At 37.4% G+C, this 16,906-nt stretch overlaps 1 protein-coding gene across 2 annotated transcripts; it reads left to right on the top strand.

The window, feature by feature from the left end:
- Positions 1–1,919: 1,919 nt before the first annotated feature.
- Positions 1,920–16,698, top strand: nadkb (NAD kinase b). Of its 2 annotated transcripts, none has more exons than XM_008434450.2 (12): positions 1,920–2,170; positions 3,694–3,987; positions 4,072–4,155; positions 4,682–4,811; positions 6,405–6,513; positions 7,511–7,596; positions 8,163–8,265; positions 8,352–8,521; positions 14,130–14,229; positions 14,318–14,475; positions 15,776–15,858; positions 15,950–16,698. In XM_008434450.2, the coding sequence occupies exons 2-12, from the start codon at positions 3,695–3,697 to the stop codon at positions 16,107–16,109; spliced, it is 1,476 nt and encodes a 491-aa protein (XP_008432672.2). In that variant the 5' UTR covers positions 1,920–2,170; position 3,694; the 3' UTR covers positions 16,110–16,698. The 2 variants fall into 2 exon arrangements, with proteins under 2 accessions (XP_008432672.2, XP_081454093.1); XM_081597967.1 differs by having other exon boundaries at positions 1,971–1,989.
- The last annotated feature ends 208 nt before the right edge of the window (positions 16,699–16,906 follow it).

Here is a 16,906-nt window from a genome sequence, read left to right as displayed (position 1 = left end):
CCTTTAGCCTATAATGGGGCTTGTTTCTTGTTCAGTCGCTGCGTTTCTGTTACAAATGTGTGCAGAACTTTTTCAATGTCCCACTAATGTAAAAAAATAACATTAAATAAGAAACAATCACGGGTTAATAAATCATAAAAAAAACGACAACAAAAAAAAAAAACACCGTTCTCCAGCTACTTCCTGTCATATTCTTCTTCGTGGTTTGCGCTTGTGTTAAGATCCGGTTGTTGATCACATGACTCAAATGCAAAAAAAGAAAAAAAAAGTTTCCATTGCAATTTTGTGAAATAAACTAACTTAGATTCATACGATCTTAAATGATAAGTTTTTATTAATTAGATAAATATTGGTTAAGCATGCACTGGGTTCAGCCTATTGCTTGTCTTTTCTTCATACGTGTGTTTAAGTAGAAAACTCCATGCGTCTAGTTATTTTCAATGTTAAATATTTTGTAATTAATATTTTTTCTACTATGTATTATTTATTGCATGTCTGTGGATGCTATGTGTTTGTTTGTTTTTTCTTTCTTTTTGCTTTATTGGTGAAAAAAAATTAATTAATTAAATCCAACCCAGCATAAATCCAGAAACTCCTGTTTACCATTGTGATTAAATAAACCGTTAACCTATAACCTGCAATACCCACAATGGCCACAAGGTGCTGGTGGGTTGTTTAGTAGAAAACTAAGTTCATAAATTACAAGTCAGTAAAGTAAAGTCTACCTCTGCCTGGATTCTAACAGTGATGCTATAGAGTAATATAAGATATTAAATTGGCAAGAAACTCTTTCTGAATGTTTTGATATATTTTTAATCTGTAAAATAGAGCTGATCAAAACATTTTATATGAAATACTTGCACTTTTTCAAACAAATAGCAAACTCACCACAGTGTGCCAGTGAACGTATAGCTGTATCTGTGGCTTCCTTGCTATTTAAAACATTTTTAAACTGACAGCAAAACCAGGCTGAAATCTGGCAACACACTCAACATTTTCTTCCAGGATCCCATTTAACCTTATTTATTTTTGGGTCTGAAACACAAAACTTAAACTCAAGTGCAAACCAATCACTCGCTCAGAAACCACGACACAAAAATTTAAATGCGGTAGTGGGAGCGTAGGGAAAAAGGTGTAGGTTGTTTTTTTTAAGTCCCTGATAAGAATAGATTATTTACTAATTTAAATAATATTTTTTTGTACGTAGTTAAGAAATGTACTTATTTTAAATCTGGATTAAATTAGCTTCAGCACTGTAGTAAATGTTTACAGCTGCTTGTTGAACTCTATCAAACAAGGGTTTCCTATTAATTTTATCTTATTGAAATTTGAACTGCTAAAGATACAAATAAAATGTTTTTCAGAAATACTTCATAAATTTTAAACTACAGTTAAAATAAATTAATATACCCTTTAGAGCTTTTAAGATGTCTTTTTTTTTAAATATATGTTGTTGGGAATAAATTATAACTACACATTATTCCCACTTAGAATGACTAAAATCAAACACGGGTTACACATGATGAGAACATCACAGCTTGGCATTTTGTGGGAGTTTTGCCCTTTTCAAGCCTCAAACATTCAGCTTGGTGTGTTACTGACTGCTGAAATGAGAGTGAACACCAGGGAAGATCAAAAGAAGATTGTTATTACATTTTATTTATGCATTACCTAAATCAAGTTAGTCATTGTGTACAAAATGCGAGTGATGCACTTGTTTTCCACGAATTACTCTGTTAGTTGTAGATACAACACAGTTAACCTTAAAGTAACCGGATCTACTCCTACTTACAATACGTTGCATTTATAGTCTTTATATTTTCTTTTCTTTTCTGGCAAAAGAACATACAGTATCTTCTGGTAGTGATTCCAGCTTCTGTAACACTGCGTGTAGTTCTGAGTGTGACCGGCGGGGGCAAACATGGCGCTGTAGCGCGTATTGGTCACCCGCAATAGCTTCCTGTGACGTCAGATCGCTCCTGCTCTGTAGTAATGTTTCTTTTTAAATGTCTGTTCTTTAAATATACTGTCGTTATTTTCTGAATGTGTCCTTGCCTTTCGTGTCCCTGGGTCGACATGAGCTTTGTTTAGTAGTCTGTGGAGAAGTAAGGCGTCACTTCGTTCAGTTCTGCGGCGTTTCCTGACGGCTAGCTAGCAGAGCTATTGCTAGGTAACGTTATCTGTCAATGGTTTATGAGTGACACCAGCTAATCCGGGTGCTACAGTCATTACTGGAGTGCGGTACTTTACACAAGGTTGTCTGACTCAAACTGGGACAAAAGTACCTCCAGTTCGTCCGGTTAGACTATAAATACACCTGCCTAATATTTGATCTGAAATGCCTAAGTTGATAATATGTACAATGATTGGTGTTTTTTCCCCCCCCATGAATGGGATTTATATTTCATGTTTGTTGTGTACAGATTTCTCTCTTTTATTTCTTTATGCTCTTTTTGGTCACAGTTTAAGGTTTCAGATAATTAAACAAATTTTAATACCACACAAAGGAAATGTAGAATGCAGATTTAAAATGTTGATTTCTTTTCTCAAGAGCAGAGATCTATCAAAACCCACCTGATCCTAAGTAATAAAGTAGTTTTTCACTAAAACTAAAATCTGCTACCTGTTTTCTAACCACATAGAGGAATAAGGCACACTTTTTTTTGGAAGAATTGTTTAATTAAACTCAGAAATACTTTATTTGGTCCAAAGGGAAATTAAATGTCTTCCTAACTCATATCTTCCAAGTATCTTCAAAGATTTGTTGTGGAAGATGATGGTGTGTGTACAAGAATTTCCAGTAGCAGTCTGTCTTGCAACTCTTGCAAACTGCCTCTAACTGAAGACTTTCAATATTGAGGCAGCAGAAACGATACTTTACAGTAAAATGTCCTGGATGACGCCATCAGAGGTCGGGCAAGCACTTTTAATCCATTTCACTTGCTTTTATTTTTACTTCAGATTTAATGAGCTGCAGAGCCATCCAGTTGGCTAAATTACAAAAATTAAATTTTTGGATGTTATTTTTGGGAAGAATTAATTCCCAAAAAAATCTTGGGGATACTGTTATTAATGTATTTTTTTTTTAGTTTGGTCCAGTGTTTTTGACCTTTAAATTTTTTTTACCTTGTTTCTTTTTTGCTGTTGAGTCAGGGTTCATCACCCTGACCTTATTGAAGGAAAGTGCTTTAGATGTTGAGGGTTCTTTGAGATAAATTAAGGCAAATTTTTGGTAGAGTGGTCAAAAATTATTTAGTGTTTTTCCCCATTTGGTTATTGGTGGCTCTTACTGTAGTTCATTTAAGTCACAAAGACAGAATGATTTTATAACCCTTTCCAGATAGCGCATTAGAAAAAAAATATAGAAGGAGTAAGTGTCTGCCAAAAAACTGAAATTTTGAGAATAATCTCAGAAAATTTCTAGAAAAAATGTTGAAATTTCTGAGTTTTCAAACTCAGAAATTTCCAATAAAAATATCTAGAAAATGTATTAATAAAAAAAAAATTTTTATGGCATAGATGTACCCCTCCTTTTCTTTGTTTGCAATGTCCTTAATATGGGGTTGCAAATATATGTCAATGAATCTCTCATGTCATTATTTTTTTATTCTGCATAGGACCTGGTGTCCGTAGTTTTTCTCCCTTAATCTCAATAGATTAAATAATCATTCCTAAGCGCCCTATGTTTTCCAGAATGGAGAACTCAGAGGCCGGTCTGTCATCAAGGTCTCTTCCAGCGTTGGACCGGAGCGTCTCGAGATCCTCCGGCTGTCCTGATCAGCAGCCGGACTCAACCAGGTCCTCAAAGCACAGGGACCAACCGTCCAGGTCACCTAGGAGACGGAGGGAAGGGAAGAGGTCACAGCAGCGGGGGGATGATCACGAGCAGCGGCTGTGGGAGATGGAGCGGCGGAGGTTGCCAGGCCAACACGAGCACTTGGAGCCCGCCGGTTCATCGTGCGGTGCAGCGGAAAGCTCTCCTAAGAGGTCTGTGCTCCGGGTGGCTCGGTTTCTGCTGCTCCAAACATGAGGTGATGTTAACTCCTCCTATTTTTATCCCCTTCCTCACAGGAGAGCTCACTTTCTGCATGGACCATATCCAGCCACTCACTTTGGACCCAAAGCCTGCATTCTCCCCAACCCAACTTCAGTCATGTAAGCATGAGGCTGTGAAATAAGATGAACTTTGTGTACACAGACTGCTTGCTAGATCAATGGCACAGAGAAGTTTGTGCAACTGAGTTAGATAAGCGAAAGTAAGAACGTGTTTGGCTGGTTTTAAAAGCAAGCTGGTTAACTTTACTGTCAGCTGTTCTGAATTGATTTGAGTCTGAACACATACAGGTGGAATAGTCTTTACAATGCCTGCTGTTTACCACACAAAGAAAAGGAAAGACAAATGGTAAAAGGCGAGGACATTTTTATTGTTATATTTGGAATTTGACCCGGATCGTCTGCTGTAGCTAAGAGTCACAGCAGTTAATGAACAACTTTACCGCTCAGAAATGTGGAATAATCTTTATTTAATTCAGAAAATATGGTATGTGAGGAACATTTGCTCTGGTAGTTTATATTTTCCTGTTTGTATCTTGTTGCTGACAAAAGCGTCGTGGTGTTGCACTGTGTATTTCTGTGTTTGTTTTCTTGTGTGTGTGTGTAATATTTTCCCTACGTGTCCCAGGCACATCCAGGACCCGGCCAGTCAGAGGCTCACCTGGAACAAAGCTCCGGTCAATGTGCTGGTCATTAGGAAGATCAGGGACGAGAGTCTGGTCGAGCCTTTCAAAGAGCTCTGCAGGTTTCTAGTAGAGGTACGGATGTGTGATCAAACACGCAGCGGATAACTCAAGTACTGTGTAAACATGCAGAGCTCTGAAGAATATTCACACACTTTGCACTTTTTCACTTCTTATTCCAATAAAACTACATTGCAAAAATAGATTTTAATGTTTTTAATGGGGGATTTAATGCCATAGGCCAGATAGAGTGACATAATTGTGAATTGGAAGTAAAAATCTGTAATGTGTTTTGCATTTTTATTTCTTCATTTTTCTCCTACTTTACAATTATTCACTACTTTGTGTTGGATTACCACAGGAGTCAGCAATATTTTCTATTCAAACAGCCACTTTTCCCTCAGCTGTAACAAGATAAAACCTTCCAAAAACCACACAAAACAATGATTTTCTAAATATATACTACATAAAATTTTACTAAAATGTATTTCTATTTACAGATATTAAAGCAAAATTAATCCTCTATTACAAGAGGGGGGGAAAAAACAATTTTATATATGGAAAATGAAGAAAAATTGAAAACTTTTAAAAGCCGGTTGTAGATATCATATGCAGATTTTGCATAAAAACATCTAACATTACCATCTCTAATTGCATCCATAATCAAATACATTTCCTTTTTGGTTTTGTAAGTGCCACAGTGGACTCCTGATGCATCACATAAAATCCAGCAAGAAACAAAATGCAGTGCATACAGTCGTGTTTTCTGGTTTAATATTCTATGTAGACCATGCAGTTAAGTTTGTCCGCTTGGTGTTTGCACATTAACATAACATTACATAGAAGTAGTAAATCTAAGATATACACTCAGACACTAATATATGCTTTGTAAAGAGGCAGACCAGATTTCCTAAACCTTTACATGCATGTTGCATACACAACAAAGACACAAAATCTTAGTACTCTTGAAATGAGACAAGGAGCTTGTTTTAAGTAAAAAAAAATTCTTAAATTTGATTTTTAAAAAGTGCTAAATCCACTGGCAGAATATTTCACTCATAATATGGTAAAAATGTTTTGTTAAGAGTGAAACTAACTTTTTTTTGGTCAATAAGGATTAAGGATTTTATTGACTTAAAACAAGCTCCTATATCTCTGAAATTTTAAGTTAGTTTTGTCTTATTTCAAGTGTACAAAGACATTTGCATTAGAAACTAGACAAAATACTTTTTTGTGTACCATGGTGGCGTACTTTGTACAAGCTTGTACAAGCACCACCTTAATATTGGGAGGTGATTATCACTTTTTTGCTTTCTATTTTAATATCTGGACAGAATCTTCTGCTCATTCTTTGAGAATAATTTCTCTGCCAAGTGCAGAACGTTAAACCTCTTCGCCTCCACCGAACATGAGTTCCTGCTGAGGAATTTGTGATGCCAAAGAGCAGCAGGTCTAACCACCATCAATCCAGGAAATGTTTCAGACAGGCAGAGGAATGCTCCAGTCTGATCTCCTGCAGCTGCGGCGCATTTTAACCACATGTTTCTAAAACCAGATGCTCAGAGCCGACCTGCGAGTCGACATGTTTGCATTTCATCCAAACACCACCACGCTGAGCCGCAAGCTAACAGTTCGGTGTTGTGGCTAAAGTGTGCGCTTGTGCTTCAGGAGAAGCAGATGATGGTGTACGTGGAGCGCAGGGTAGCAGACGACGCCACGCTGTCGAAGGACGAGGCCTTCGGCTCCATCCGCAATCAGCTCTGCACCTTCAGAGAGGGTGAGACATCTACGCGTCTCACAGCGAAGCCATGCAAGCTGTCTGTGACGCAACACCGCCATGCTAAAATACTCACTTCAAAGAGTTCTGCTGATTATGTCTCTGTACAAATGTAAATAGAAATGAAGCTGTGTGACATTCAAATCAGAAAACTGTTATGATAATACTGCTGATTTAAATATTTTACAGAATTAACCCCTAAATTAACTTTATGGATGTTTTGTCTTTTTGTTTGATGGTGTTACTGATAAATAATTACCAGTTTCTAGTTTTGTTTATTCTCTTTTTCTGGGGTTGTTTGGTGTTACAAGTGTTTAAACTCATAACAAGACAAGAAAATCTATGGATAATAGTAACAGTAATAACATACATAACAAACAGCAACAGAATAATTACCAACTTCTTGCCTATAATCTGTTGCTACATATCAAGTCATAACCAACCAAATTCTGCTTTTTTGATTTAAAAAAAATGACAAAACATACCTTATCAAATTTACAACTCATTTTTAGAATGAAATGATAGTTAAATAAAATGTTTAATATAAAAGTAGAGGTGATAAAACTTGAGGTTTTGTTCAAATGTAAGTGTTTTTGGCCATTTGGGTATTTACACTGGATCTAATCATTCTAACTTGGATCTGACGCAAAATAAAACCTTGGCTCCTCTTTTTATTTAACGATTTAAAAGGAAAACAAAGTTATCAGAGATCAGAAGCTGGTTTTAACATTTTGCCTCTGATTTTGGAGAAAATATTGATCAGATTTTTACCCCTCTTAAGTATTGCAGTTTTTTAAGGTGTCAAAACAAGAAAAGAAATAATCTGTTGTCTCACTGCCTGACTGGAAGCCATTTTCACCTTTGTGTTGTTTTGTGATTTGTGGGAGAATTTGAAAAGCTCAAGACGGAGCGCAGTGAAGTTGAGTTTGATGTTGTTCCCAAATCCAAAATTCAACATCACAATGACAAGTTTTTTTTGTAATGTTTGTGACTTCAGGTTATGACGATATCTCTGACTGCATCGACCTGATCATCTGTCTGGGTGGCGATGGGACGCTGCTTTATGCCTCTTCTCTCTTTCAGGTACTGATACTTTAATAAAATAAGATGAATGCAAGATATTATTGACTGCTGTAAGAAAAACATGCAGTATTGATGTATATTTATCTCATTAGTTGACAAGAGTAACAATGTCAAACAAGTTTAAGGAGTTTTTATCTCAGTTTTTGTGAATCAAAGTTTTTCTTCAGTCTTCTTAGATTTCTGGATTTAGTTTTTCATTTTTACCATAATTTTCCTTTAACATTCAGGAGACGTTATTGCAAAAGCAAAGCAGTCTAAAGAAAAGCCAATTAACTTACAATATAGGAGATCTTTTCAGAAACCTAATTACTGAGTAATTATGCTATAAAATCACTTTTTCAACATTTTTCTCCTGATCAAATTAAGTTTAGGAAACTTCTGTTGTTTAAAGCTTAGTTTAGCACATCACAGAATCCACTAATTTTACTTTCTGTATTTTAATTATGTCTCTTGTGCATCACTTATCATCACAGATGTGACAGAAAGGTTTTAGTTTAAAATATTTTCAGACTCTCCTGTTTGGAAAAGTTTTGATGCCAACAGATTTCCTGTTTCTTCCTCTCCAGGGCAGCGTCCCGCCAGTGATGGCGTTCCACCTCGGCTCTCTGGGTTTCCTGACTCCCTTCAAGTTTGAGTCGTACAGAACCGAAGTGGCCAAGGTGTTGGAAGGTAAAGCTAACCTGTCAGTGAAACTTTAAGCAATCTGTAAACAAACAAATCTAAGGAGCTGGGTGTGTTGTGCTGTGGGGTCAAAGGGAACGCGGCCATCACTCTGCGCAGCCGTCTGAAGGTGAAGGTGGTGAAGGATATGCTTCAGAGAACGGGGCAGCAGCCGGAGAGCAGAGAGCAGCAGATGGAGCACAACGGCCTCCTTCCTCATGGACACACCAACAGCGAGGCTGGGAAGGTCACCCTGCAGCTACAGGTGAGAGGTCGCTGTTTACATACTGAGCTTGTTCGATGCAATGTTTTTGTTTTATTTTTAATGAGAAAATGAGGATAACATCAATGTTTCTCGGCTTCACATCTCAAAAAGGGAGAATAAATTGTTTTATTTTTGGATATATTGGCACCAACATTGGTATCGGCCGATATTAGTAATTTTTTAACATATCGGTATCAGTCCGGTAAATAAAACCAGACCGATGTTAATAGCCAATATCTGTTAATATCATCTTGTTACAATTTGTATTTTCTTTCCAAAAGTGTTGAAATGGTAGATAAATATATACAATATTGGTAAATATTGGTTATCGGCCATAGCAGCAGTATTGAAATCAGATATGAATTTTCATATCGGTGCATCCCTAATTATTATTTGTATTTCTATTACTAAAACTTCATACTAGCTTTCTAAAAAAATTAAGTAAAATACTTTTTTATGAGTTTATGAGTAACTAATAAACTATGGCTGTCACTTTAGTAAGTGATTATTTAGATGATTAATCTATTATCTGAGAAAAAAATGGGCACATTCTGCATATTTTTTATTTAACCATTTAAGCTTTTTTTATACAATAATGCATAGTTTTTACAGGATTTGAACCAGGTGAAGCTAAAACTATGCCACTTAAGGAGTTCTGGGTAGAACATATTTACAGACAGACATTTTTTTTCTTAATTTAAATTAAAAAAAACATTTCTTAAACAGATTTGGTTTAATTTCTGCTCTGAATGTGTTGTTTTTTAAGCAAATGACCTTTTTGAGACTAATTACTCCAGTTAACGATTAATCAATTACTAAATTAGTTGACAATATCTCAATACGATTAATCACACATTAATCGTGATTCATCACGATTAATTTAATGAATTGTTTCAGCACTTCTGACATCCAGGCTAAAAGACAGGGATATTAATTTGTAATTGCAAACATGTAACGGTGTTCGATATTTTTCACTTAATTAACAATTTCCATATCATATAGATGGCTGTTTTTACCACGATGGTAAAAAACAGCCATGAAGTTGCAGTTCATTGTTGGGATTATCCCACATTTGCAATCCTCTTCTATTTATGCTCTTTATTCATTATTTAGCATCTTAGTTACTAAGTTATTTATCAGGTTTAGGCACTAAAGATGGTGAAAGTCTAGTCCATCCAGCTGGCCAAATATTTTATATTCAAGCAGAATCTGAATGTATTGGCGCTGTAACATAACAGCTTTGGCTTCTCTAATCTGATCTCTGGCTTGAAAAAGGAAATATGGCGTGTTTTTGTGCAAAGGCACGTTTTGTACATGAGCCACCTGCTGTGGGCCGTGAGTGTTTCCTCCACCCAAATTGATCAATCCGGGAATGAATGTCAGATGTTTGATTAAAAAGGCCCATTGTTATTCCTTGTAATTGTGAAAACGTATTCCTGATTTTTCCTCGTTTTTTTCTGTGCCTTCACTTGATCTGGACGAACCACTTGGTAAAAGAGGCAAAAGAAATGGATTATGTGCAATTCTTGAAGAGCCGGAGCTCCTTATTTCACAGGTGCTCTGTGTGTTTATTTGTAATTATAATGACTCACCGACCACAGCTGCGAGCGGTCCTCCTCCTCTTGCTGTGTTGACCTTCACTCTCTCCACATTTTAAGTTTCTTTAGCTGCTGGAACAAAGTCCACAGATCGTCTGCAGCTTTTTGCGATTTATCTCATGCTGTAAGGTGATCTGTCTCTGCTGCTGCCTAGCAACTAGCTAAACTTTTCCTCCTTATGTTGCTGACTCTTCTGGCAACTTTTTCTAACTAAGGTTGCGTTCACACTGTAGCCCGAAATGAGTCAATTCCGATTTTTTTTTTTTCTCTTGACGTAATGCAACCTGTATCTGATCTTTTCATGACAGTCTTAACAATTCAAGTCGGATTCATTTCGAATGCGACTCAGGCCACAGGATATCCGATACGTATCCGATTCAAATGTGACCTAACGTTCAGGTCACATACATCCGACCTGAACGTCATTGATACTCGACAAAAAGAGAAAATCCGATTTGACAAAAAATCGGAATTGGGTAGTTTTGATTTCAGAGTCACGAAATGTATTTTAGGCTGGATGATGTAAGCAACACCGCAGGTAGTTTGAGTAAACATGAAAGATTATAAAATATGTTAAACTACTGCATAGAATAAGTAAAATAAATGTCTAAAAACAACAAAACAAAAAGGTTTCTTACTTTGTAGCCTGAGTCGTAGTCCAACAGTGTGTAAATTTATAGTTTATCATTATCATCTACACACTTCTGATTTAAAATAGTATTACACAATATACTCCATTTAGCTGGACAGGATGAAAATTAATTATTAAACTATGACTCTGATCCATGCCGACTTGCTATATTCCCAGTGGGGTCCCCTTTAAAGCTCAAAAGGGAAGAAACAGAGCCACTATGCTGCTCCCTGTTTAGCCTTTCTGTTATCCACTAAAAGTCTTGCTCTCATTCAGCCTGAAATGTCCTGACATGTTGCTAAAAACAGCTTTTAAGATGGATTTTTAGTCCTTTGTGCTTTCAATGACTTATTAACACTGAAAATCCCTACATTTGAGCTGATCAGAGGGAGATCATTGGTTTGAGCTTCAGACCAATCTGTTCCCAGTCACTTCTCGTTTTCTCTGTGCCTCTCTAATGACTGAGAGTTAATTTAGTGTTTGTTCAGCAGCCTACTTTATTGTCGAAGTTCTTTTTACTGCCGAATAAATGCAGAACCGTTCTTTGAGTCCAATAACCTCTCGGTTTAGCTCCTCTGATCCTGCGGTTTCGTGACAAAGAGCTCATGCGGCCACAGGCTGACGGAGCGAGCTGTTGGGATTTCAGCGTTAACCTCAGAAGCGTTTGTGTGCGCTCGCAGAACATGTGTATGGGTCGGCGAGGGAACATCCACCCGGTCTCCATGATGACCGTCATAACAAAGCTCTCGCCGCACACACACGGGGGAGAACGCTGGATGTTGTGAAGTTCTGTTGAGGCCGTTTCCACGGAGACAGTGGCGTCAAAAGCGGAGTCGTCACCAAATGGGTATTTAATGATTCCTGATGCTCTCAGTCTGGCACAGAGTGTAACTAAACAACACGCCTGACTGCACGCGCTCGCACACCTGTCTGTGTTTTGTCAGTTTCTGCTCGGCTCCCTCCGCCCCGTCGTTTCTCTCCAGAGGGGTTTTTCTTTCCTTCTTTGTTTTTTTTTTGTTTTTTTTTTTTGTTCTCATCAGTGCAGTACAGTGATAGATTGTTTTTACTGCTCTCTGAACCCCACTTATACCCTCGCATTACATCACGTCTGCCGTCTCCAGCAGTCAGGATGTTTGAGTTGAGCTCTGCTGACGTCAGCACATCTGCCAGACATCACGGCTCAGCGGTGCAGAATGCCGTGTGATGGAGGTGCAGAGTGTGATTTGTTATGCGGTGGGTCCGCTGTTGGTTTCCCTCCGGGCTGTAGGACTGTATGCCTCAGTCTGCTGGTGGAGGATTTGTTGTTTTCATTGACAACACGGCTTAAACGTAACGTCTGCGAGAGGGGATTACACACCGCAGACTCCAGAGAACCAGGATGTGCATCAGTATCTAATTATTCATGCAGCTTTTTTTTTCAGTTTAATAAATGAAATTCGTGTAGGTTTAGCTGGGTGGTTTTTCAGCAGCGACGCAGATGTTTAGTAAACTTGTAACAGAGGGCCAATAAATTCTTTAGAAACCTGGTAAAGTGCTGACTTTAATTATTTTTTTTCCCCCAGTCTGAATAAGTTGGATAAACGCAGCAAAAATACAAAATCTTGCTAAGTATTTTTTGTATAGTTTCCAGTGCAAATATCTTTTGTATAGCTGAAATAAAAAAAGATTATTTTACTAATATGTTGAGGAAAAATGTCGTGTTATAAGTAAAATAATCTGCCAGTGGAACGAGTAGTTTTTTGTAATAAATATTAAGGACTTATTGACTTAAAATAAGCTGAAAATAAACGTTACTTGTACGTTAGTTTTTTCTTAATTCAAGTGTACTGAGATACTAGAAACTAGACAAAGAGACTTTGGGTTTTTGTAGTGGAGTTAAAAAACATAGAAACAGATTAAGATTTAACTTCTTACTTCATGGAACAAGAGAACAAAATCACATTTATTGTGGGATGATAATCAAAACTTAAGTTTTTGCTTCACTTTTTAATTCATTTTGCTTTTGAGTGACACACACACACACACACACACACACACACACACACACACACACACACACACACACACACACACACACACACACACACACACACACACACATTAAGAGATACAAAAAAGGTAGATTTATTGTTTTAATTTGGACTTTAGATGTTTTCTGTTTTAAATTGGATCCACTGAACTTGCTTTGAATTTTTGTTTGTTTTTGGACTTTAGAAACTTATTTAAACTTGTATAATTTAATCCAGGCTATTCTGGTTTTTATCTGACCCATGTTGATCAATAAAAGACTACTTTAGTGCTGTGTTTCTTAAATTGTGTGGCAAAAATAATAATAAAACTAATCTATTTTGTACTCAAATATAAATTATGTCATAAAAACGGATTAAATTAATCTGGAATAGTATAAAATAACTAAATGGTCTTTTTTTAAATCTCATTACTAGAAGATTTATTAGCATAACAATCCTATTTTGTTCCAGTTTTACTCTGAGTCAAATGAATAAGCACATTTAATAACGGTGAAATCAAACCATCAGCACCAGTTGAAATCAGCCCATCGTCCTAAGTTGCAGAGCGATTGTTAACAGATCATGTCTCCTTTTGTTAGCAACGGTTACCTCCAGAGAAAAGTATGCAGCATCATTGCTTTGTGTCAAAATGACCTCAGATGGGAGGAGATTGCTGTCAGGAATATTTATTCTGGAAGAACATCAAGAACCTAAATGTAAGAAGGGGTCAGTATGAGATCCACAGTGTTTACACAAACATTTAAAAAGAAAACACATTGCAAGATCTGAATGATTATATAGAAAAGTATCATTTACTTCTCATGTGAAAAGTTGCATAGCTGATTAGTAAAGATATGATACTGTTGGATCATATTTATTTATTAAATGCATAGAATTAGGTCTGCAACTAACGATTATTTTAGCAATTGATTAATTTGGTGATTATTCTGGTGATTAATCAAATAAAAAAACTTGGCATTTTGTGCTAATTTTTCATTTAACCACTTGAGCCTTTTTTATATAATATTAGAAATACATTAAAAGATGCAAATAAACAAATTATTCAATTAATTTTTCAATTAAGAAAATAAATATTTTATTGCCTAAACTACTTGAAGGTTATTTCAATAAGCTGATGAATCGTTTCATCAGTGTCAAACCATTGGTCTCTGAATATTAACACGTTCTGGCTTCTGGGCTGTAGATGTCACTACAGTAAAATATTTAACTATACTCAGTATTACACACACTGTAGCACCACAGTGTTACACAATTAGAATTTTATTCCGCCTTTCTGCATGTTTGTTGAACTTCCAGACTAAAAGCCTTTGTGGTGTTTGTGTTCCTAAAGTCCTTCTAATTTGACGCAGGTGTTAAATGAAGTGGTGGTGGATCGAGGCCCGTCTTCCTATCTGTCCAACGTTGATTTGTACCTCGATGGGCGGCTCATTACTTCAGTCCAGGGAGACGGTGAGACGAGAAAACGCTTTTTTTTTTTTCCCTTCTTTTTGTTCAGCTTCGTCTCAAAAGCAGAGTGAAAATGTCCGTGTTCCTCCAGGGGTGATCGTGTCCACGCCCACTGGCAGCACGGCGTACGCAGCTGCGGCAGGAGCCTCGATGATCCACCCCAACGTCCCCGCCATCATGGTCACACCCATCTGTCCACACTCCCTGTCCTTCAGGCCCATCGTGGTTCCTGCCGGAGTGGAGCTCATGGTGAGACTCTGTGTGAAGAAAGCAAAGCAGAGGGAAAAGCAGTGGGGTTTTATTTATATACGTGTGGAAAAAGGAGAGATTTGGGAGGAAGGTTTGTGCTATCAGATGGTATTCCATATCCCATTTATCTAAAGTTTTAATTTCATCCAGTGCTTTAAGTGGGCAAGGTACACACTTAAAAACGAAGAACTCGGCAAAGAATCAGGGCATGAAGACAGAAACTCCAGCTCTGAACAGTGAAAAATCAAGAGCTTACATGATTGGCAGATCAGGTGAAACACATAACATGAGAACATCTGGAGAGAACATAACAAAATGAAAAAATGAAGAAACTTAAGTATGAGGGAATATGGCAAGACCTTACGAGCAATAATTAGTACAGGGGCCTGAACAGAATATGGCAAGACCTGATCAGAAGTAAAAAAAACACAGTAGATCATGACAGGAAAAACAATAATGCAACACAAAAATATGAAAATAACTAATATGGCAGAAACTATGAAGTATGCAATCAAACTAAAACCCAAAAAACCCAAAACTCAACTGTCAATTACTGATCTATGGTTTGATACACAAATGTATAAACAATATTACACATTTTGGTCCCATATTTGTTTGACATTAAGACGATGATGGACACTTCATCCATCTGTCTGTTTGCTCATTATCCAACCGTTCTTCATCTATTCCTCTCTCTTTGCTCGTTGCAGGTTGTGCGTTTAAATTCGTTGATATTTATACTTTAAATATGGACTGAAAAGGACTGAGAACTCTGAAAATTTGAGTCTGAGAACTTGTAATTGTGGCATGAAAAATGCGTAGGAACCCCGTCCCATCTTACGTAGGAGCAGGACTGGATGATATAGCTGAAACATGCATCACAATATAAGCATTTCCTGTCAGCCGATATTGATAATTTAAGTGTTTATTAATAATAATTTAAGTGTTTATTTGATATACACCAAACTGCTGGTGTGACCTTTTCTGGTTTTTCCAGTTTTCACTTCACACCGTTGTTTTTAGAGTTTGAGCTGCTGAAACCTTTCCTCTGCCTACATCCCCCAGAATGCTGTGCGGTTCTGGGATGGACTTCAGTGAAATTATTGGTCATTCCATCAGACGTGTTATCTATTGATACCGTTATTGATTTATTGTCATGTAGGAAACATCAGTAGAAATACAAAATGAGTATTTGTCTCAAACAATTCTGTCACTTTCAGGGATTTATAGATTGGTTTAAATGGGACTAAAGAGAAGATGCTCTGCGTTGAAACCTCTTTTTTTTCTTGCTTGCCAACAGATCACTCTGTCCCCTGAAGCCAGGAACAACGTCTGGGTGTCGTTTGACGGCAGGAGGAGACAGGAGATCCAGCATGGAGACTGGTACGTTTTACACATTTCATCAGCGCTCCTGGTCTGTTTCAGCTGCTCTCCTGACCCTCCGTCTGTTTTTTTTTTCCCCCCCTCCTGACAGCATCAAGATCACCACGTCTTGTTACCCCGTGCCGTCCATCTGCTGCCATGACCTGGTGTACGACTGGTTCGAAAGCCTGGCGCAGTGCTTGCACTGGAACGTTCGCAAAAGGCAGGCCCGACTCGCCGACATCTCGGACTCTTCGGACACGGAGAACTAAAAGGACGACGGCAGAGGAGATCAGGTTCGCTCCGAGATACGATCAGAAAGCACCAGACTGTGACAGAGGCAGATCAGCCTGCACTGCACAGGCTGTTATAGTGAGTTTTCCCCTGAGTCGTAGTATCTTAATGCACGCTGCGTTTTAATTTGTCCTTTTTATGAGAGCATGCAGACACCTGATGCAATATGAGCATCGAGGAGATCATTGCACTACCCATACATAAAAAAAACGGCATGCTGCAGTAAAAACTTAGCATAAAAACAGCCTGAATAAATAAAAATGAAGTAGACTGAACTTCCTATTACCTGTACATTTGTACATATAGATCTCTAGTTTAAATGTATCTGTTATATTTCTGTTCGTGTATGTCAACAAGTTGAAAATATTGCTAACGATTACCTGAAGTTTGTGTTTTCCTGCAGCATCTAGAGCCGTCATTTTGTTTGCACTGTAGTTACGTTTGAAGCTAAAGCTGCACTCACACTGTGCAGGACTGCAGCACAGCTACGTGAATTTCATGTTTATGAAACTGACATATTATGATGCAGAAAGTCATAATGTGAAAATAAAAAGCCTGACAACTGTTCCCTTTGTTAGCTTGATCTTTGCATGTTAAGTCTTTAGAAGAAGGATGACAGTTGTTAGCAAAGCTATTTTGCAACTTTCTACAATGATTATGTAGCAAACCACAGAGTACAGCATGTGCTGATATAGTTGTGTAATGTTTTATCACAATGATATGCAGATTCCACATTTTCATAAATGGCAATATCACCTTAAAAATAAAACATTTT

Source organism: Poecilia reticulata, chromosome 17, assembly GCF_904066995.2.
Source record: "Poecilia reticulata chromosome 17, P_reticulata-male-v2, whole genome shotgun sequence".
NCBI classification, from domain to species: domain Eukaryota; kingdom Metazoa; phylum Chordata; class Actinopteri; order Cyprinodontiformes; family Poeciliidae; genus Poecilia; species Poecilia reticulata.
This window is presented reverse-complemented; position numbering and strand designations above follow the sequence as displayed.

Bases quoted from the DNA above. Each gene is read 5' to 3' on its own strand.
- nadkb (XM_008434450.2), top strand. From the start codon at position 3,695: ATGGAGAACTCAGAGGCCGGTCTGTCATCAAGGTCTCTTCCAGCGTTG. The intron at 6,514-7,510 runs GTGAGACATCTA...TTGTGACTTCAG, and splicing joins GCTCTGCACCTTCAGAGAGG to GTTATGACGATATCTCTGAC. The intron at 8,522-14,129 runs GTGAGAGGTCGC...AATTTGACGCAG, and splicing joins AGGTCACCCTGCAGCTACAG to GTGTTAAATGAAGTGGTGGT.